Source organism: Onychostoma macrolepis, chromosome 06, assembly GCF_012432095.1.
Source record: "Onychostoma macrolepis isolate SWU-2019 chromosome 06, ASM1243209v1, whole genome shotgun sequence".
NCBI classification, from domain to species: domain Eukaryota; kingdom Metazoa; phylum Chordata; class Actinopteri; order Cypriniformes; family Cyprinidae; genus Onychostoma; species Onychostoma macrolepis.
Window position 1 is genome coordinate 2718810 of NC_081160.1, and position 22669 is coordinate 2741478.

The 22669-nt window shown below is 37.3% G+C and overlaps 2 protein-coding genes across 2 annotated transcripts in view; one reads left to right on the forward strand and one right to left on the reverse strand.

Moving 5' to 3' along the window:
* The window catches only part of dlgap4b (discs, large (Drosophila) homolog-associated protein 4b), a 172799-nt gene extending 159054 nt beyond the window's left edge, over positions 1 to 13745 (reverse strand). The window contains exons 1-2 of the mRNA XM_058777887.1: positions 13633 to 13745; positions 12629 to 12780 (exon numbers count right to left, since the gene is read on the reverse strand). The gene's annotated coding sequence lies outside the window, so the exon portion shown is untranslated. The remainder of the gene's footprint in view (positions 1 to 12628; positions 12781 to 13632) is intronic.
* quo (quattro) overlaps positions 1 to 22669 on the forward strand; it is a 34312-nt gene that overhangs the window by 2219 nt on the left and 9424 nt on the right. Inside the window, 14 exon segments of the mRNA XM_058777884.1 lie at positions 7859 to 8056; positions 8929 to 10816; positions 11642 to 11812; positions 12638 to 12761; positions 13663 to 13756; positions 13950 to 14036; positions 14777 to 14893; positions 15732 to 15808; positions 15810 to 15825; positions 16769 to 16917; positions 17286 to 17424; positions 18833 to 18955; positions 19211 to 19405; positions 20670 to 21754. Of these exon segments, the coding sequence (XP_058633867.1) occupies positions 7859 to 8056; positions 8929 to 10816; positions 11642 to 11812; positions 12638 to 12761; positions 13663 to 13756; positions 13950 to 14036; positions 14777 to 14893; positions 15732 to 15808; positions 15810 to 15825; positions 16769 to 16917; positions 17286 to 17424; positions 18833 to 18955; positions 19211 to 19405; positions 20670 to 21754 (4463 nt within the window).

Here is a 22669-nt window from a genome sequence, read left to right on the forward strand (position 1 = left end):
AAGTGTTGGGATGTCCTGCAGGAGATGTTTGGAGCGTTGAGCAGGTCGCTCACCTGCACACTTGTTTGACAGCTGCGCTCACTGCAGAAAAACCCCATTAGAGCCAACTCTCTCATTCATACACATAAACAACAGTCACGCTGTGCTCGGGCCTGTTAGCAGCTCTCACAGACCTGACAACACCAAACACACACTCTACCGCAGAAACACACTCATGGCCTCTGGCATCTACCTGTCACAAGATTAGTGTTCAACATAGACAGCCGTGTTTGTCTGTGGCACAGAGTCTGTTAAAACAAAACAAACAAAAAAAAACCTTAGTCAACTGCCTTGCTCTCTACACCGGCAGCTGCCCTTTAAGACAACACCATAACTGAAACTATAATATACTTACCAGATAATAAACTTTACCATAATAAAGTGTTCATTTTTATAGCACTCTACATAAATAGAAAGACTGGAAAAGTGCTTCTGTTGAGTCTCAACACACAACTGACATTAATAGGGTTTAGATTAGGGCTAGGCAATTAATACATTTTGATATTTATCCAAAATAATAAACTTGAGTAGAGTCATTTTAAATATTTTGCCTACATCTAGATCAGTGATTCTCAAATCTGGCTCGCGAGATCCACTTTCTTGCAGAGTTTAGCTCCAACCCTGATCAAACTCACCTACCTGTGATTTTCTAGTGATCCTGAAGACATTGATTAGCATGTTCAGGTGTGTTTGATTAAGGTTCGACCTAAACTCTGCAGGAAAGTGGATCTCGCGAGCCAGATTTGAGTATCCCTGCCTTAGATGATGCTAACCCTGGAACAACATAAAACTCCCTTATTTTGCTTAATCACAATGTTTAATCGCAACATATAATCATTGCAGTTAATAGTGTTCACCGACTGTTCGATTACGTGTAATTTGTAACTAACTGCATGATTCTTACTGTACATTTCTGCCATAGTCACCACTAATAACCTACTCCTAAATATAATGTAGAAACTTAAAATTTTCTGTAAAGCTGCTTTGCAACGATTTGTATTGTGAAAAGTGCTATACAAATAAACTTGAAATGAACCAATATATTTTTCATCCAGGTTTTATTTTTCAAATTACAAATTTCTGTTTTGCACCACCTTATATAAACAATAAAAAAATAAAATAAATAAAATTATATATATATATATAATTTTTTTTTTAATGATTTGGTATTCTGATTACACTTTAAAAGAATATTAAAATGGTTCATTAAAATTTGTGAGTTAATTTCATTACACACCATTTTTATGATAAATCCGAATTAATTCAAAAACACAGAATCATAAAAGTAGGAAAATTTAGGGGAAAATAAAAGATTTAATTGGGCCCTAAATTAAACTTCTGTGGAGTTTAATTGTTAAACAAGTTATGTTATTAATTCTCGAGGTCTTCACACGTGGAATACATTTCCTTCCCATTAATGGTATAAAATTAATATCATGAAAAATATCGATACTGAATGATATGGAAATAAATAAATCTTGTGATAATACTTTTATCCTCCAGCCCTAGTTGAGCCTTAGCATGTTACTCGGATAAAGTGAAACTCTAAAAGTGCATATATACAAATCAGCATTTCTATCACTTCTTTGAGTTTACCGCAATGCATACTGGGATTGGTATACAGTGCTAATGATGCTGCATTAAGATTTGGCTAAATGAAGAATGTGCCTATGATGCCCTAAAATACTGACTATGTAGGGAGCTCACTAAGATTTGGATCAAAGCCCCAGTGTGGTTTTCCAGATTTGTTTTGGCACACTAAATAAGTTAGCGGGTTACAGCTGTTGAAACACTGCTGGTATGATGCCTTAAGGATAGGAAATAAAACCAAAAGGAAATGGAAAAGGTTTTTCTTGTAACTTCACAAAGTTAACACAGCATTTTACTGAGAGTAACCACCCCGTGTCTGACATGTCGTAAAATATATTTTAAGGGCTTTTTATAATCATCAGCACACTGGATTGTGATGTTTTGTGCATTTTTCGCTCAAAAACATTTGATCTTCTGACCTCGCAGAGTTCCTGTCAAGTGCACAAAGAGAAATCTGATGATTTATGTCTGTTTTCTATAAGCGTGTTGTTCATCATCCAGATGTTCCCAGTCACATGGTGTCCCATTGCACTACAAAACATCCTGGAAATAAAGGGATTTTCTGAAGAGCACATACACTGGGCTGCCAGATCCTAGACTAGCGATTTTAAATCCAGATTTGTAGGGTATATCTGCCAAAACCGTGGTAACGTTCTCAATTCTTCCTTTCACTTCCACCTGACGCAATGCTCCAATCATTCTAAAGTTCATGGAACCATAAGCAATCCGAGCATGTGTGCTATAGAGCCGTGATACCTTTATGGTCTTTTGTGTGTTTTGGGTTGCCGATATTTATTTTGGAAACAAGTCCCAGGACCCTCAATCAAAATCCAATGAAATATGATATCCGGGATCATTTGGAGTCAGTCTTGCGGTCTTGGATCTCAGCGAGAAACCACAGAGCGTTGCTTCATCAGCAGGGCATACTGGGGAGAAAGTCAATAAAATATACGAGCTGTAAAAATAAGTTGGCAGCGTGCAGAGACAGACGTGTTCGCGAGACCTGCAGATGTCAGAGGTGATATATGGCTGTTTAAGGTTTAATATGTTCTGGAAATAAATGCTCAAGTGCCGCTAGAGTGTCTGTGAGAGATGGATAAATGGATATAGAAGAGATATTGGAATATGGAGGAAAACAGGGAAGACAAAAGAAGCAAAGACAAAGCACAAAGACAGAAAATCTAAACACTTGCACTGTGTCTTGCCAAAACTAAATAACTCTTATTATAATCAGCGAAGCTACCTACACTGGAACATCCATTGCATTTGTATAAATCTCATTATTACGAAATCATTTTATTGATATCTGCATTCATGCAGTGCATGGGTTGCAAAAGATGTAAAGAAGGCAAGAAAAGTACGAAGGCAACTTATTCCGAGCTAATGAGAAATGCATTACGCAATAGATGGGGAACTGATAAAATGTGTACCTTGAATGCAGTGTAAGTTGCTGTGGATAAAAGCATCCACCAAATGCATAAATGCAAATGAATTTACATTGTGTCTCTGGCCCTGTAATTTTCATTTAAATCTTTATTTTCTCATGCATGCACAGATATAGCAATTTTAACGTCCAGAATTATTTGAATGTAAAACAATGCATGCAAAGTACTTTTTTCCCAGTGTACTTCATTTTAAAATAAAGTAGGATATTATTTTCATTTGACTTCTGAAGTCTAATGTGTGATAACATGCAGCTTTGATGCTTTCACTGTAGACTGACTTTTTTTTTTTTTTTTTGCTTGCAGACATTGTTAGCGTCTTTTAAATGTATTTTGATTACTGATTCCTTCACGTCTCTTTATATTAAGTACTTTCATTGGTGAAAGAGGTTTTTTTATTGCAGTTAGATAATGACACAGGAGAATTGGTTTCTTTGTATTTTTGAAGTATTTGTCCCTTCAAATGCACCAACACTTAAATGGAGAGAACAGCACTTTTGTTTGTCTGTAGCACATGGTTTGCAAAAGATGCAAAGAATGCGAGAAATGCACGAAGGCGATTTATTCTGACCCAATGAGAAATGCATTATGGTCTAAGAAATGCACTAAAATAATATATGACCAAGAAAACGTATACACAAATTATACATTGCACCAAAAGTGTTACTGTGAAAAACGGCAAATGCTCCAATTCAAATAATAATAATAATAAAAAAAAAAAAACATGAGAACCTCATTAAGTTCTATTAAAATCAAGCTAAACATGCAGAGGACTTCAGCTATATAAAGAAAAATGTTTTTATAAAAAGAGCTGAAAGAACCACCTTTATTTTAAAAAACCGCATTCAGTCAAGTAAGTTAATCGAGGAGTAGCTTGTCAGATGTTGTAGATGTTTGACTGATGAGAGCGGTCAGTGGTGTGAGAAAGCTCCATTGTGCCAAACTCCGTAAGGAGTTAAAGCACAGAGGCACAGAGACAAAGACAACACTGTCCTGAAGAGGGAGGAGAGGAGAGCTGCTGGGAGAGACAGATCACAATTACTCCAATCTGACAGCTGAAATGAGAGACTTTCCAAAGCTTACAGATGATGAAGAATCCTGTTCAGGTTACATTAGTGTTCATCTCAAGAGTCCACATGGACTTTCTAACTTCAAGCACTTGTACTTTTAACATTTTTGTGTTCTTTGTGCAACCCGGAACTGAATACAGAGCCTGAAAAGAGGGTTTTAAGGCTCTGAGTGCCTCTTTTGTCCCATGCCAAATGCACAAGTCAAGACTTATTCTTTGAGCACAGGACTAATGTTTTCAAACACTGTCAGACATAACTGGTACTATTCTGCTATTGAATTTTGTTTTTGCATGCGTTTATTTAAATGTGGACACTTTTGGCCTTCCGGATTTGAACTTCCTTTAAAACACACTTTTCACACTCTCTAGTTTAATTTAGTAACTAATAGAATTCTGGCGTAATTTTTTAATGCAAAATTTCACCACCGTGTTATTTCCATTAAAGGCCCCATTTTCACACCCATGTTAGATATGCCCATGCACAAACAATTATACAACTGTCGTGAAAGCATTAAATCAAAATACAATTTCTCTGCCATTGCAACAAGCAAGTGGCCATCTGTGGGCGTATATGTAGGAAGCCCATGTAAATGAAGCACAGCAAAACTTAATTTCCTACCCATGCCATTTATGCCTGAAACCTATTCTTGACATGTACAGTACTTGCACAAAAATGACTAACCAGCGATGAAAATTACATATTTAAACTTTTTTTGTGAGGGGGTATAATTGCTAAAATAGTCTTGCCAAAAGACATTTCATAGCTTGCATCTTTGTATCCTAAATGCACACAATTAAATATTCACACTTTTTCCATAATGAATAATAAATTAATAAAATTGATTGGAAGACATGCTATAAAAATCTTCACTGATTCTGTTGTGACTTTAGTAAGTGAGTAACCCATTAGTGACGCTCGTCTTAGCAAACACCACTAAAAAGGCTGTTGAAAAACAGGTTGTTTACTTTGCATTTATGAAATCATCTGCAAAAATCTTCAGAATTAATGATAGCTGAGCTTTGGTTCGTTTCAAACATTAGACTGAAGCGTACAATTACCTGTCGAGATCCGTGTCATGTAATTATAGAGAGACTTGCGCACTGCCAAATGAAAAGATGTTTTTGCAACAGATATTTATGTGTAGATTTAATTGAAAGTTGTCACACCAAAACTGTACTGCTAAAATGAAGACTCTTGCAGGTGAGAAGACAGACAGACAGACATTATTTCTTTAAGTGCGTTAAAGTGTGAAAAAAGACCCCCATCTCCAGATATCAAATGAGCCTTCAAATGAACTTTCCAAAGTTCAGCCAAGGGCTTCGTCTAAGGGTGATATTTACAAAAACACGGAGAAATGCAATTGACAGTCTCATGAATGCAAATACCAGACTACAGGAACAACGCCAGGCTCCAGATATCCTTCATTTGGGATCCTGAGGATTTGTTAAATGAAGTTTGACGTGGACATGTTTGGAAAACCGAGGTGTGGATGTGTAACAGGAGAAGTAACGGGGAGTTAAACAGAACGACGGGCTCAGAGCCATGGCACCATGCAGATGTGTTTACTGAAGAAGAAGAAAGGGAGAGGATGGGAAAGTCAGCCAGAGGACCGAAGAGGTTCCACATGCACCCAGGACGGACCACCCGGAATGAGACAAGCATGGGCCAGACAAACTACTTTAGTTAACGATTAAACAAAAAGGCTATTGTGTCTTTCCACAATCGTTCAAAATTATTAATCATTAAACCTATTATAGAAGGTCCGGTTCTAATTCTGTTCAGGATCATAAAACATACACACTGAGGATAAGCTTACAATTCGAAATGCTTCAAATCACTTGGAATATCATGCAAGTGAGAATGTGAGAAAGTCTAGCGCAGATAAACATCAATGTGTGCATACTTCATGACTACATGACAAAGCAGACATCTGGTGTCTGTATCATTCAATGACTCAAACTCGGGATTCTCAGGCGATTCAATAAACTACAGACTTGGAGGAATTATTTATGTCTGTAGCACAAATAGTATAAAATGAGATACAACTTCAAGAACCTGAAGATTTACGGTTAGGTATTTGTTCAAAACACTAAGCTTAAGTATGTGCAATAATAACAGTAATGTTGTCTTAGCAAACACTACTTACTGTAAATACTGTCAGGCCATGTCAACGTAATCATTGTTAATGAAAACGATAATAAACCAAATTAAATAAATTTTTGTTAACTTAAATTTACAGGAAAAACGAACAAATAATTTTTCACCTTAATTTTTCAAAAATGTAACTGCTAAACAATTGTAAATTATACTAGTCTGTGCATTAACTATGGAAAACTAAAAAACACAAAGTGACAGTCGTCATTTAAAATAAACGAAAACTAAGAGTAAAACAACTGAAAACTAGACAAAAATAAACTGGAAAAAAATTTAATAAAATTAGAACTATACGAATGTACACAATCTTATATCACCGAGACATTACATTATTTTTTCCCTAAAAAGGAAGGGTTTTGTTTATGTTTGTTCTTTCTAAGCAGACATAAACTTCCTGTATGAGATCACACTCAGGTCCTGTAATCATCTTAACCAGGAAGCCACTAAGTCTGTTGAAATAAGAGATTAACAGACTAAACACACAACTATCTTAACACGGTTAAAGCATGCATTTCTTTCTATGGTTAATCATTGCACTAGGCTTCATAAAAAATTTTTAAACATGCGGTTTAAGAGTTTCAACCTCTAACTGGCAGTAGATGGTTATCCATTCTATAACAGGTTTTGTCTGTTTAAGGTTTAAACCAAGGTCATATAGACTGGAAGAGAAGAGATTTCACTAGTTTTCCAGACAGCATTCCCTGTGCTCTTCCCACATCTGCTTTGTACATTATTCCAAGTCGGACACATGAAACATGAACCCAACATCCTCATTACAGAGTACTGGCTGAGAAACATGTATGATAAATATTTGGGAGAGCAAATATGAGACAGACACTCAGCTGTAATCCTTCAAATGTGCATGAATGTGGATGTTTCTATATTACACAAACACACATGCTCAGTACATAAACACTTGCTTAAACACTCTCAGCGATGTTCAGAGCATGTGTTTTCTTTGTTCTACCTTGCCTTACTTGTATGCTAATAACACAAATCTCCTCTGCATGAGGTAAACCATCTCAAATGAGGTGTATCTTGGACAAACTCACACTTTCAAGTCCCAGAGACATTATAAGCATGTGACTTCTGTAAAGACTCATTTCTATCGAAATCACCTTTGTTCAACACACATTAACAAGGTAAACAAATGTGGCTCTTTAGCTGCAAGGAGATTTCTTCCATGCATATATGATAGCACTGCCCGTCTCTTCTACTTAAAATGCCTTGGGCAAGAAAGAGACACTGCCTTCATATGGTGGACAACAGAATGGAAAATGTGGATTTATATATGCCAAAATGGAAACCTTGACATGACACAAGCTTCATTGTCTCTTTGCTTGGCCCTCTAACAAGTGAGATTTAGGAGGGGTTGAAATTCTGAAAAGGTTTTGCCACAGGCATTTGACAACAACCTCATTTTACATCTATAAACAAAGCATTTAGGGATAATGCACAATAATTGCAGTATCATATATCATGTTATGTAACCTTGGATATTTTTCATACAAAGAATACAATTATTAAACCTCACAAATAAACCTCTCTCTTTCTCCACCTCAGAACCCTTCCTCTCTGGACTGGTCCATTCAGAGCGCCCTGTCGTCTCTTTTCCCTCCGTTTGAGGCTACCGCTCCTACTGTTCTCAGCCAACTCTTTCGCACCATTGAGGAACGTTACCATGGAGATGCACTGCAGTGCCTGCTGAACTTCCTTATCCCAGCCAAACATATCCTAGAGAGCGTGCAACAAGCAGCCTGTGTGAGTACAACAAAAAAAGACCATCGGATTTCAGATTCGACAGTGCCACAGTAAAAGCCAACAATCTAAAATGGCAGATAGCCTACCTATCAAGTGACTTGTTTTCATTTAATACCTGAAAAAAAATATAATTATTCACTCACCCTCATGTCATCCCTAACCCGTATGACAGAAGGTTGTCCATAGTCCAAAGGCTTGCATGCTATTCCAAGTCATCTGAAGCTATACAAAGACATTTGAGAACTGAAGGGAGGGAAAAGAGTTTTAACGAATGTCTTTAAGATGAAGTAGGGAATTTCACAATAGCAAAACTACCATTTCATCTTTTATTGTTTGAGCAAACACCTATTCGTGCTCAAAACAAACATATTCCACACTTCAACTTTAGCATAAAGGTTCAGTAGACTTGGAATATAGGTTTGCAAGGACTACTTTTATGATGCATGACAGGCCATGCTCAGTGTATGCTTTCAGTGTATAGAAAGGGACAGTAAGAATGACATAAGAGTGAGTCAATTATGTATTTTCTTGTTTGGGTGAACTAAGCCTTAAAGGGTAAAGTATGTTAGCATACTGGGCAAGATGAAAGCAGTTTCCTGTGCAGATATTTCTTCCATGTGGATTTTTATGGCAGAGATCCCACAATCTACTTATCCTTGTCCACTCAGCACAAGATTGTTTTGTTTTATCTTCAGAAAGAACAAAGGCCTTCCGAGGCAGCTTCTTCTGAAGGGGATTCAAGAATGTTTGCATGCAAGCCAATAAACGGCATCAAGACCCAAGCCATTAGGAATATTGTGGTCATAAAATCTGTCAATCCAAAATGATCTGCAAATCAACAAACTAGCTTTGCCCTTTCTTTCTCCCACTAGGCTTCATACTCCGATGTGCTGTTCCGGTGTGAGGGTTGGCCATTGTGCCTGAGAGATCGTGTGGTGATCCAACTCGCCCCCATCAACCCTTTACTGCTCCGACCTGGAGATTTCTACTTGCAGGTGGAGCCTTTTGGAGAACAGTCAGCCCGAATCGTCCTCAAAAGTCTTCTTGTGCAGGAAGACCTCCTGGGGCAAGAGAATCTGGTGCTGCAAGCCGGTTCCAGGTTGCTGGAGGGTACTGCAATTGAGGGGACTCCCATTCCTGAGACATCTTATCCATGCATATTCACAGAGTCCTGGCTAAGGGAAATAAATGAGGGACGTCATGGGAATCCTCTATGTCAGTGTGTGCTTTCCTCTGACCAGGGGGTTGTGAAGGTACCTTGGACCGAAGTTGCCAACCCAGAATTCCTTGACAGGCCCAAATCTAACATCTGGCCTGAAACAAAGCCATGCTCAACTCCAACTCTCCGTGTGAAAGATCTTAAAACTGAGATTTCAGAGAACGAGTCACAGGTACCTATAGGCCTTTTACCACTCGAGATGGAAACTAGAATCCTTCCAGCAAATGATGAGATGGCAGTTTCTGTTCAGCTTCTGGAGGGTGGCAGCAGATTGGTGAAGGTTGACCAAGGACATCCGATAAGCAGTTTTGCTGGAAAACCTGTTGGCTGGGTATCTCCTAATACCTGGGACAGCAGGCACAACCGAGAGCTGGAAGGAGAATATGTAGATCTTTTAGAGTTCAACAAGGAGAAAGAGACTTTGGTCCTCAACAAAATAGCAATGCCAACAAAACCAATGGGCTTCAAGTTAGTCAGGACAACTCAACCTGCCCCAAAAAGTAATGTTAACCTGTGTGGAGAAGACTGCAATCCTTGTATGCAAAACAAACCACCTGAGAGCATGCAAAATGATCCAGAATCCAAATGCAGGTATCGGCAGTCTTACATGGCAGCTCTACGAAACCCTGTGAATTTTGAGAGAACAAGTATGCTACCTTCCCTAGATGAAACAAGGACAGATGTAGGGGAGGTTGAGCCAAGCTGTGAGGGATACGGAGTTGGCCTTAGACTTAAACTTTCGAGTTGTACATTTGGCCAGACACCAAACCAAGCAGACAGAAACCCAATGCAATCCTTTGAGAACTCATTCCAACAAAAGCAAAGCCCAAAGAACTCAAGTCAGAGCATACCTCATGACTGTAGTTCAAGGGAGAATGCAGAGTCTTCTGACCAACATATGACCCAACAGATCCTTAGCATGGTCCAAGCAAGACAACAACACAAGTCATTCCTCACTGGGCAACAGGATCTCCATCAGACTGTACTAGGAACTAAGGCACTACCCGACAAAAGGCAGCGCTGTCTGAACAACTCTTTTAGACAAGAGTCATTTCAAATGCGGATTAGCGGCCAGAAACATGCCAAAACCCAACACTTACCCAAAATGGGACTCAGGGCTTTACCTGACCACAGTGGTCACAGACAAGATGCTAATCTATCTTTGCAGGGTTTCAATCCAATTCAGCTAACACAGGCCTCCAAACAAACGCCTCCTCTATTTCAGCCCCATTGCAGTCAGATCCTGTTCCAAAATGAGAACAGGCCTTTGGATTACAAAGTCTTCTGTGATGACAGACACAGTGGAAGAGGCCCAGGTTCACCTGTACAGGTGATCAAAGGTAAAAGCAGGTCTAAATCCCGCTCATCCTCTTCAGTCTCGGAAACAACCAAAGAGTGTCTGCAATCGCACAAGCCAACCAACAGAAGCCGCAGTGATGTCTATCCAGAGATCATTCCCATGTTGCCAGCTATCCAGGGAATAAAACACACAGCTAATTTGGTGTCCCCAAAATTAAACAGACGACAAGAAGCAAGAAAGGGTAAGTTGAGTTAGACCTCTGCATGTAAAAGAGACTTGTGCTTCTGATTTGTTACAGACATTTAGAAGAAGCAAATACAAAGAAATATTCAAACAATTATTTTCTGTGGTTCCTTGCTGTGTGTCAACTAATTGCATACAGATTTTACCCCACATCTCACTATGACGTCAAATGAACATCTGAAGCGACACGACATCTGGCCAACATGCTGTTTTTTTAGATCTTTATCCTTAAATGAAAAGCAAGTTCAAACATGACTGATATGAACAGTTGCTTGTACAAAAATGAAACTACTATGAGGCCACATCTAGTTGCTGCTCGCCATGACACATCAACTGATTTACAGACAACCTTGACCCTGGTCAATTGTGGAGGAGAAAATATATCCTTCTGAAAGGTCATCTTAAAAGAGTGCAATGTGACACTGGCCAAAGGTCAGGAGCGTGCACAGCGTTCCACATGGAAATTTCTGCGGGTCCTTCATCTGATTTCTTTCTTCAGCAGAAGAGAATGAAAGCATTCATGAGGACCAAGAAGAGCAAAGAGCAGGGAACAGAAATAACTACACCCCCACCCCCGTTTTATGGGGAAGCTGTTAAATGTCTTTGTAAATGGGAAGAGGAGGTGGATGGATTTAGTTTACAAGTCATTTTTTCCAAAAAAAATTTAAAGGAGAGATCAAGAGCTCCATCTAGCTGTGGCACACATATTTTCACTCAAGCAATAAGTTCAGAAAAAGTAGAATTCGTTTTTTAATCACCATCTTTTGTGTTGGCATATTTACCAATGTTGAATACAAATGTAATTTCCCATCTTTCTAAGAAGTCTACTCATCTGGAAAGGCTGGAACTCCAGCTGTTAATGGAGTAGAGCTCCAGAAATCAGACGCTGATCAGCTCTTGGCTGGCCAGCCTGAGAATGGAGTTCAGGCAACTTTTCTTTCCCAGGACTCCACAATCAAGAGCCTTCTCCAGCTAGGCATCATCTGTCTACCGGGTATGCCTCCTAATCAATTTTTAATTGTGAATTTATGTGTTGTGGTGTGTTTAAAGTTCAGGGCTAGGACTGATCCATGCAAAGACTAATATACAAACAACTGTTACCTTGAGCAAGAATTGTTCACTCAAAAAATGTAATTGTCACATTTGTGACCCTGGAGCACAAAACCAGTCTTAAGTCGCTGGGGTATATTTGTAGCAATAGCCAAAAATACATTGTATGGGTGAAAATTATCGATTTTTCTTTTATGCCAAAAATCATTAGGATATTAGGTAAAGATCATGTTCCATGAAGATATTTTGTAAATTTCTTACCGTAAATGTATCAAATCTTAATTTTTGATTAGTAATATGCATTGCTAAGTATTTTTTTGCACCCTCAGATTCCAGATTTTCAGATAGTTGTATCTCAGCCAAATATTGTCTAATTACCTTCTAAATGACTACTTGCTTTTAACTTTCTAGATGCACATGTTGCACATTCCACTCTAGATAAAGCTTAATGCATCAAATGTAATTTCTGATGGCAGTAAACAAGAAAAGTTCTGACACTCCTCTTGACAGATTTTGAGGCCTGACAGTTTTCACAAGCCTCTATAATTTAACGGTTAGCATGCAGACACATGCAATCCCAATACAGAAAATGCACAACTTTTCTGAGTGTTTTCTCCAGACAATAGTGATTTATCTGCTTTTCCTCTTAAATTCTGTCATGTTTGTTGCTAAAACGACAAAGCTATTGTACACATGCACAGCTAATATGGTCATTCTGTTAAATCGTGTTGTTTTAACTCTATACTATATGTTCTCTTACCAACACCAGGCAGTCGTGACAGAGCTGGCCGGGCTGTGGTTGAGGTCTACGGGGGCAGGAAAGGCTGGGCGTCCTCTCAACTCTCTCCTCATGAGTTCTGCAGACTGTTGCTCTACCTGCACTCCATTCCCAGGTACCAAACTGAGACCAATCTGCTCAATCACCACAAGAGGGCAGTAACAGACATGGAGTAGCAGCCCAAATACAGAGCGATGTGAAACGGCCTCATTAGCCTATCAGGCATGTTTGTGCCTAAAATGTATTTCTTAATTCAAAATCTAGAATTTTAATTAAGAAATATATATCATAGGTTATGTTTTGTACAGTACATTATGATGGAGGTTTTTTCTTATTTTCCTTAATAATAATAATAATAATAATAATACATAGCTAAATTAAACACACATCAATATTTCATATCCACGTACTTATTTATTTGGTGAGTAGCCTTAATAAGGCGAATAACCCTTTTGAAAAAACAGCATATGCTGGTTAGGTAGGTTTTGAAGCTTGGATGCTGGTTTGAGCTGGTTTAAGCTGGTCTTTAGCTGGTCATGTGCTGGTCCTCAAACCAGCATCCAAGCTTCAAAACCTACCTAACCAGCATATGCTGGTTTTTTCAACAGGGAACGTACAATCAGCCAGTTATTATCTCAAAATAAACCCCAAAAGGGTGTTCGGGACGATTATTCCTTATATTTTATAAAGCTACATTGTATATATTACAGTAGGCTATATTATGTTTCCTCACTGTCACTGAGCTGACATTATATCTAGAATTATGCACCGATAAATCCACATGCTTTCAAAATAGATTCAAATGTTGATGCCAATTTATTTCTATAATTTATACATGAAAAAAACTGCTGCACAGTTTGAATTTACTGTCTGTCAAGAATTAAAATCTGTTTTGATGGCTGTTGTTTTGATAGTATTGATGGATATTTCATGCTCCTGGAAGCTGTATAAATTTAATATGCTATACCAAATATGGTTTTACTTACTGATGTAAAAGAAGATGGATGTTTTTATAGGATGGATGTCAGAGAGCTGGGACTGACCATAGTGATTGACAGCAGGAAGTGCCCTCTGCCTTCTGTGTTCTACAAATCACTGCTCATGGTTCAGGTGAGCATCTGCCTAGAAAACAATCATCGCCACCAATTTCCAGCATCAACATCTGAACACATCCTTTATGTAGGCTACACAATCTAGAAATGAAGTTGTCCAGTAGGCGGCAGTCAAGAGTGCAATTGCAGTCACTCTTTCTGCATGTTTCACACACTGACCTATGTGTCTGATGAATGTGTGTGTTATACAGGAGCAGGCCCTTCATGCAGTGCACACTATCTTGATGCTTGTTGATAAAGACGCAAATCCTCGACCGGAAAAACATCCTGGTCTACAGGTAATTAACACCCCCAAACACACAATTACGCCTTCATGGAAACCTGCAACCTTTTAATTAACACCTAAAGTCTGCTCTCTCTGAGTTCAGACATGTCTTCAGCTCTGGGTGTTGATCTGGGGTTTGTAGGCTGATATACCTGTTACTATTACGCAGATGTTGAACTCCTTTGGCATTTTATAGCTGCTTTCTCATTTTTTAAAAAAAAGTCTATATTTTTTTTAGTCAGCAAGCATGCATTAAATGAATCAAAATTGACAGTAAAAACATTTAAAATGTTACAAACAGTTTCTATTTCAAATAAAAGCTGTTCTTTTGTGCTTTGTATTCATCAAAGAATCCTAAAACATAAAATGTATCACGGTTTCCACAAATATATTAATCAGCACGATTGGTTTTCAACATTGATAATAATCAGAAATGTTTCTTGAGCAGCAAATCAGAATATTAGAATGATTTCTGAAGGATCACGTCACACTGAAGACTGGAGTGATGATGCTGAAAATTCAGCAGGGAATACATTACATTTTAAAATATATCCAAATATAAAATTCTAATATTTTAAACTGTAATAATATTTCACAATATTACTGTTTTCACTGTATTTTTGTTCAAAATAATGCATCCTCGGTGAGCAGAAGAGTCTTCTCAAAAACATTATTATTTTTTTTTTTACTCATGCTTGGGTCTCACACACACTTGTAGTACAGTATGTTAAAGTGCATGATCGTTTCTTTCAGATAGATGTTGTGACGTCACTAAAAGCTCTTCATAAGACGGTTGATGGACAGCAGTTGACCTCTGACCTTGGCGGATCCTTCCCTTACAGTCATGAAGACTGGCTACAGTTTCACCAGGTAGGAGAAGAGCAATCACAAAAACACCCAGTAATGCTGCCTTCTGAGTCTGACTGATATCTTTACCTCTCCAGTGAATACTGACAGTCTTAATGTAAAATTTGTAGATCCAGACAAATTTAAAATGTAGAATTTCGGCCATGTTTTGTTTTATCATTATTTGCACTTCTTGCAACTTCGAGGTGCTCCTGTGGGAGTGTAGCTGGACATTTCAATGATTAAAATCACTTTGTTGCGTCAGCTCTGTGGTTAATGAGCATGCACTGATGCTTTGATTCCAACTTGCGTCATTCATTGTTTCCTGTCCTCTCTCTCTCTACTATAAGTAATGTGGCAAAGGCCCGCAATATAAACGATGCAACAAATAAAAGCACATTTGCAGCCAGTGATGTTGTCATACCACTTACTCACTAAACATTTTTATTTGTTTCTGTAGTAAGATCATGTTATTGTGTAATCCGTTCTCTCAAACCATCAGTCAGCAACCGTTAAAACACTTGTAAACAGATGCAAGTTAACTTGCACAAACAGCTCAAGTGAAGTGGATCACAACATTTCTGACAACAGCCAATGGCTCTTTATATTTGTTCTGTGTTTCGTCTATTTGAAGCCTGAGAGCCCAACGGCTCTTTAACTCACATATGTAACAACCTGACTTTTCCTAATCTTATGTGAATTGATTATAAACAAAATTTCATCTTGATGACTAGCAGCTACCTTCAGCTGTCTGTCTGCTGGCCACATGCTTTAGGTTTGTGCTTGTAAATGTTTTGTTAAACGCACTTCTTTCACAGTATGTAAATGATTATCTAATGTGTGTTTTGCATGTGTCTTTCAGAAACTTTCTCTCTTTCAACTCGACCTACAAGCAGCATCTTCATTACTGCAGACAGCAATCAAGAAACTTGATGTTAAAAACAGATACCGCAAAGGTAACTTTGGATTCTGCATGCTAATTTCTGAAAATTTCCAGGAATACAGTACACATTTGTATCACATTTTTTTAACATAAAAACTAGAGATGCACTGATATTTAAATTTAAACCGATACGATAATCCAGTACTTATTTTCATGTTATGTCAGAAAACTGAGAAATGTCTGATACTAAAATTGCTATACTAATACTGCAATTTGTCTAAATAAAAGAAAAATCAAACACTGCAATCAATCATTTTAATTGCCACAAATGAATATAAGAATCAAATGTAATAATGTACAGTATGAAAAAGGAACATTCATTTTAAGATTATGTTTAACAGTGTTATTAAGTTATTAGTGTTTTTTAAAATTACCTTTAAGTGAGCGTTAGGTGACGGTGAATGTGAATGTGGGAAATAGGTGAAATTGACATGCAAAATTAAATATCCAAAAATGATCAATATCAATAAATATCAATACCAATATCAGTAAATAAAAACAAAATCTCTAAAATAAATTGTTATTGTACAGTTATATTATCCCTATTTAAAGGCACATTTGGTACGTTTTTGTAGTGTCAAACAATCAGATATGTTGAATATACTATTACTACTACACTCTAAAATAAATCTGTAAAAATAGGGCACAATATACTGTAATTTTCTGTATTTATTTTTTTACAGGTGTTTTAATATTTTGAATTTTACACTTCATTGCACTGAATTTTAGAGTTAACAGAAATGTCCGTAAAATTAATGGATAATGTTGTGTGTAATGAGCTGCCAGTACTTTTTCTGTTATTTTATGGATTTATTTTTTACAGTATTTATTTAGTAATTGCACAAATTGAAAACTTCATTTTAAACAAATGCAAAATAATAAAAGCTCATTTATTTAATTTGACCTGCTGAGGAATGCTGCTCCCAAACAAACTAAATCAATTGGCAATTGTTCAGGATGTCCAGTCCTGCATCCAGGAGCAGAGGAGCTCCATGAAGATGGTGCTTGAAGACACACGATTGGTCGCCCTCCAAAGAGAAGGCGGGTCTATTCTCGCCAGGATGAGGAAGGAAGAGTCTCGATTTGCTCAGTCTGAAGACTTCAGGTATTTCCCTCAGTATGTTTGAATCTCAGCAGGCTCGGTTTAGTCACATTTGATCATTATAGAGTTCAGCTGCGCCCATGATGTTTGGACAGCTGCTGGGTCCCAGTTAATCTTGTTTTCCCAGCAGCAAGAGCCTTTATAAACACAGTGAGCTCCACTGGAGAAACCATAAATAATATGAAACACAAACTGGAAAAGTATGACCAGAATGTAGAGAACTGGTAGATTTTCACTAGCCTGTAGTACTCAATATTTACAAGAAATGAATTGAAAACTACAAAACATGTTACATATACAGTACATTAGCATGTTTTGTGCTGGTGCTGAGAGCACACAACACTTCTTTGTGTCTTTTCTGTCTCCTGCAGGGACTCTCTGGAGTCTGTGACGTGTCTGTATAACCAGGTGGAAGAGGCTGTTCACACGCTAGTGATTAAATCCAACCAGTCACTGCAACATCTCGAACATGTTCATCGGTTGAGAGAAGCAGAAGACTCGCTCAGCACAGTATGCATTACATCCCATCACTGAATGCGTGTTCATGACAGATAATAAGTGCAGCCCACAGAAAGTGCTTCAGAGCTGAAAATAACACAAGACAAACATTGTGCCGCAGAGAATAAGCAGCCAGCGTTAGACGGGCAGACAGTCTCAACCTTCACAGTGAAACATAACATCACCGTGCTAAATAAAGTGATCATAATTTCTCAGCTGTTGGAAGAGAATGTTTTGAGAAATATCTGAAAAGACCGGCTTTGTCCAACACTAAAAATTCAGGCTGGTTTGGTGCTGGTCTTGCTTTGTGGATGGATAGACATGCTGTTGTAAGCAGGTTATGAAGAAATGTTGTGGTGCGACTGCATTTGTAGCACAATTTACCACAGAAAATAACTTTGGCTCTAAGTTACAAAACATAGTGGTAAGGCACATATAATGAAAATAGGCACTAAATGTTAAATTGCACCATTTAAATGTATATCAGTAGAACTTAAAACTATGTTATATCCAACCATGACCATGTAAAGATGGGAAATATGGTAACTGTGGCACGATCTAAAATGCTTAACTAGATCCAAAAATAATGAATAACTCATGTTAGTGCTTTAACAAAAATACAAGCTTCACATTTGTGCTTTTAAACACTTAAAGTGCATAGTCCCATTCAGTAACCGTGAATTTGTCATTTATTTGTAACACTTTATAATAGGGTCTCTTTTGTTAGCATTAGTTCATACATCAAAGGAATATTTCACCCAAAAATGAAAATTTGCTAAAAATGTGCTCACCCTCAGGCCATCCAAGATGTAGATGATTTTGTTTCTACATCAGATTTTGAGAAATCACTCGCTCACCAATGGATGCTCTGCAGTGAATGGGTGCCGTCAGAATGAGAGTCCAAACAGCTGATTAAAACATCACAATAATCCACAAAAAAATCCATTTTAACTCCAAACCATTGCTTCTGTCCATAATTCATAATAATTGCTTGGATATTGCTTTATTCAGTGAAAAAGTCATCTGGTCTGAATCAGGAGAGAAATATGCAGATCGAGCACCATTTTCAAAACAAAACAGTTCTAAAAAAAATATGTGGGTGGGTTTTGATGTAGAAACAACAGGAGATTGAACTTTTCATGGGAGGAATCACTGCATTATTGAACTGTGAACTGTGGATAATGTTAACAAATAGAGCCTTACTGTTAAGTGTTATCATTTTATGTAAACTAAGGGATGAGTGAAAACAGTTTTCTGTGCTGATCATCAGTGTAGCACAGATGTCTTTAAAGAGGTCTGGTGGAGTCAGCAGTATGTTGGAGTTCCTCAGCTGTTGAAGTGTCTTCTGTGAGCGTAAATACCATAAATTCAGCTCTCTTGATTCTTAGGTATAATTAATAGTTGTTTATGTTGTTCACAGATCCAAAAATGGTGTGATTCAGAGAAGCAGTCATGGCAGAAAGACAAAGATGACACAGAGAAAACTCTGCTGAAAATAGAGCAGAGACTACAAGATGTTCAGTCTGTTCTTATACAAGCAAAGGTAACAAATCCTTGACATTTACTCAAATATACAGAACTAGATGAATGGGCCATAATATGAATGCCTGAATCTTATCAGACTTATATTTTGGATAATCGATTTATGTGAAATGTTGAGTTCGATTAAGAAGTAATACAAATTCCTGAGTTTTTAAGATAAGAAAAATGGTCCGGGAATGTGCAGTCTTAAATAATGCCAAGAAATTTCAGACGTCTTTGAGGTATTGCATAATGTGTGCATGTTCTTTTTTTCTAGGAGAAAAAAGAAAAAGGGATGTTGTTGATAAAGGAGGTGGAGAGGAAAAGCAAAGGGACACATTATCCTGAAACTGAGGCTTTTCGTAGTAACGCCACCACTTTCAAAACCAACATGACCGGGTTTCTCTTGAAAGCTGAGGAACATAAATCTGAGCTGGAGACATCTGTCGATCTCTATCGTTTCTGTGAAGAGGTTCGTCAACAAACACGGACAATTAACTGCCCTATTCAAGTCAACGTGAAACATTTGCAAGCCGTTTTACTTCTGCATTAGTAATGTATTTATTTGTGAAACAAGGTATTCAGCAAGAGGGAGTTACTGAAAGACTTACAAAAACAATCTATTGGAGTAATTAGCAAGGGTTCCCACAGCCTGCAAAACCTGGGAATGGCAGAGAATCTTAAACTATGTTCTCCAGGCCTTAAAACATATGAAGAACACATTTCTAATTGTGCAGAGCAATAATACGTAATTGGTATTGCTCTCGGGTAAACTAAAACTTGCTTGCAAACCCTAGAGATTTTTGTTTGGCAAATTAATTATTTTCAACGAATCGGTCAAAAGTACTCATATATGATTGATGATGAATGAACAGGGAATCAGTCAGTGTCAAAATTATTTTGAGATATAATTTTGCATAAATCCTTGTGCAATTATCACAAACAACTGGAAAGCAAATTGGAAAGGTCATTACAAATAATTAGTCAACAATTGTGGTGTGGGAACCCTGGGTCAAAAAAAAGTGTATTAAGAAAGTACACTGGATCAATTTTAATTTCATGTTGACTTTATAGAGTGAAAGTAATGGTTTAATCAATCAGAGTTAAAAAAAAAAAACCCCGCCGTCGCAGTTGGTTAGATTGAAAGGACAGCTTACGTTATTTACAAGTGTGAATGACAAAATCACAATCTGAAGATACAGGGCAGATGTGTCTCATAACAACTTTTCATTCATCTGTTATCAATTTTGTTTTGCATCCACTAGGTTTAAGAGAAACAGAAAATAATCAAAAGTATTTCATTTGCTGGATTATCCAAAAATTGCTATAGTTTAATAAAATAATCATTACCACATAATTATTTAATATAGTCTAAATAAATTCCATTACAAATAAATGAATATACACTATTGCAAAAAGTTTGGAATAATAGCAATCATTTTGTAAAATATTCTTTCCATTTAAAATAACTGTTTTCTGTTTGAATATATTATAAAATGTAATTCATTCCTGTTGATGGCTACTGAAAATTCAGCTTTGATCACAGGAATAATTTACATTTTATAATATATTCAAACAGAAAACAGTTATTTTAAATTTCACAATATTACTGTGATTTTTAATCGAATAAATGCAGAGACTTCTTTTAAAAACATTAAAAATCATAAGAAACTAATAAAATAAAGTTATACACACACAAACACTATTTAATGACTTTCATCTTCTCTGTTTTCCAGGCCTCGTCTCTTGTCAAAGAGTGTATGGAGTATTTAGAGCACATACAGAGCACAAACTCTCCCGTGTGCGGCTGCTTGAGCACACTGAAGGCTTTTGAGGAGCGTTTCAAAGACTTCTCGCCCCAGCACTTTCAGGACAAGAGCTCGGCGCTGCTGGAGAGGCACCCGGACGGGATATGGATGTGGAATGCGGTCTGGGCTCAATGCCGAGACATCAGACAGCAGCTCACCGAGATACTGCAAGCCTCTTATAGAAATCAAACGCCTCTGGGATCACCACAAAAGGACAGCGCAGCGGAGGCCTGCACGAAAGGGCCGACCCTGAGCGTAATTACAACTCGCCTTGGACAAAATGAAGGCGACCCCCAAACAAACCCTGCTGGCGCTCGTACTGAGACTCGAAATAGTCTTGTTGGACAAGGTGATAATGAGACAATGACGCATTTCCACCTTCACTGTGAGCCTGTGAGGAGAGAAACATCACCGTCTTCAAACTCTGACCCGATAATGACCCGAAACACGCACGAGGAACTTCATCTTCAACAGTCATTCAAGCCAAAAGAGGAAGGAAGAGGTCAACATTTCCACCAAAGCAGAAGCAAAGTTTCCACATCAGACAATGACCCGATGATACAATTACGGAAATGTCTTCGCATATGCTCTCACAGCGACAGTGATCTGAGAAAGTCATGCCGGGTCACCGAGGTCAACCACTCGCCACATTATACAGCCCTGGTCCGCTCTCAAAGCGAAGGCTCTTGTTTGCCATTGACCAACTATCATGTTTCTATTTGCAAAACTGCAGCCAAGAACAAAGTCCAGATATGTGCATCTTCCTGTCAAGAGAGTGGCTCAAGCAGAGCATCATGGGATGGCCAGAGCTCTAAACTGTCTCACCAGGACAGCTTCTGTTCTAGCGCCTCTGGACTGAGCCAAAGCGACGTCAATGAGAAGTTCAGCTGTGACACCAAATCTGACGAGCCGAGCTTGATTGCAACAGCGACACGCTCCGATGCTCCAGTCCAAACACAGGACGAGTCCGTCTGCGGGCCTGACCGCATGCTGGATCACAGCAGCACTGCACTGTGAGTCAAACCACGTGTCATGCGACATCGATTTAATGAGAGTGATGAAGAATCATAATGTGAAGATACAGAGCCACACACGTTCATCTATTAATAATCTGATCGTTTGGTTGGCATGCATCACGTTCCAAATCAACGGAAAATCAAAATGTAGTTTCCATTTCAAAATATAGCAATAATAACAAATAATGATGTTATATAGTATTAATATTATTCAAATAAAACAATTTTATTATTATAACAAAACATTATTTAATACAATTGTTTTAAAATATTATCCAGCATATAATCCAGCATTGGAAATGGAAAATAAAATAATCATTACAACGTAGTTTAAAATTTGTTTTAATATTATGATAAAACAATATTTAATTAAATATTATCCAAAAATATAGTTTTCATTCCAAATTAAACCATCATTACCACATGATTATTTAGTAGTTTTAATGTTATAATAAAACAATATTTAATAAAATAGCTTTCATATTATATTATCCAGTAACATATTTCCATTGCAAATTCAGTATAAAATAATCATTACCACATGATATTTAATATAGTTTTAATATTAATAAAATTAAATCATTTTAATTATAATATTAAAATTGTATTAAATATATTTTATGACATTATCCAAAAATATAGTTTCCATTATGAATTCAGTTTAAATATTATTATAAAACAATATTTATTAAAATAGTTTTATTATAATATTATTTCCATCACAAAACTATAGGCCTATATGCAATGTATACCATTACCATAATGACTAAATCATACTCTCCCACCTCGTTTATTGTATAACATGTACATGCTTTGACATTAGTTCTGTTTTTCACTGTTTTTCACTCTATTTTAGTATATTAGACATACGCTTCTGGGTAAATGTGATGATTCCTTCACGTTAAGTCATAT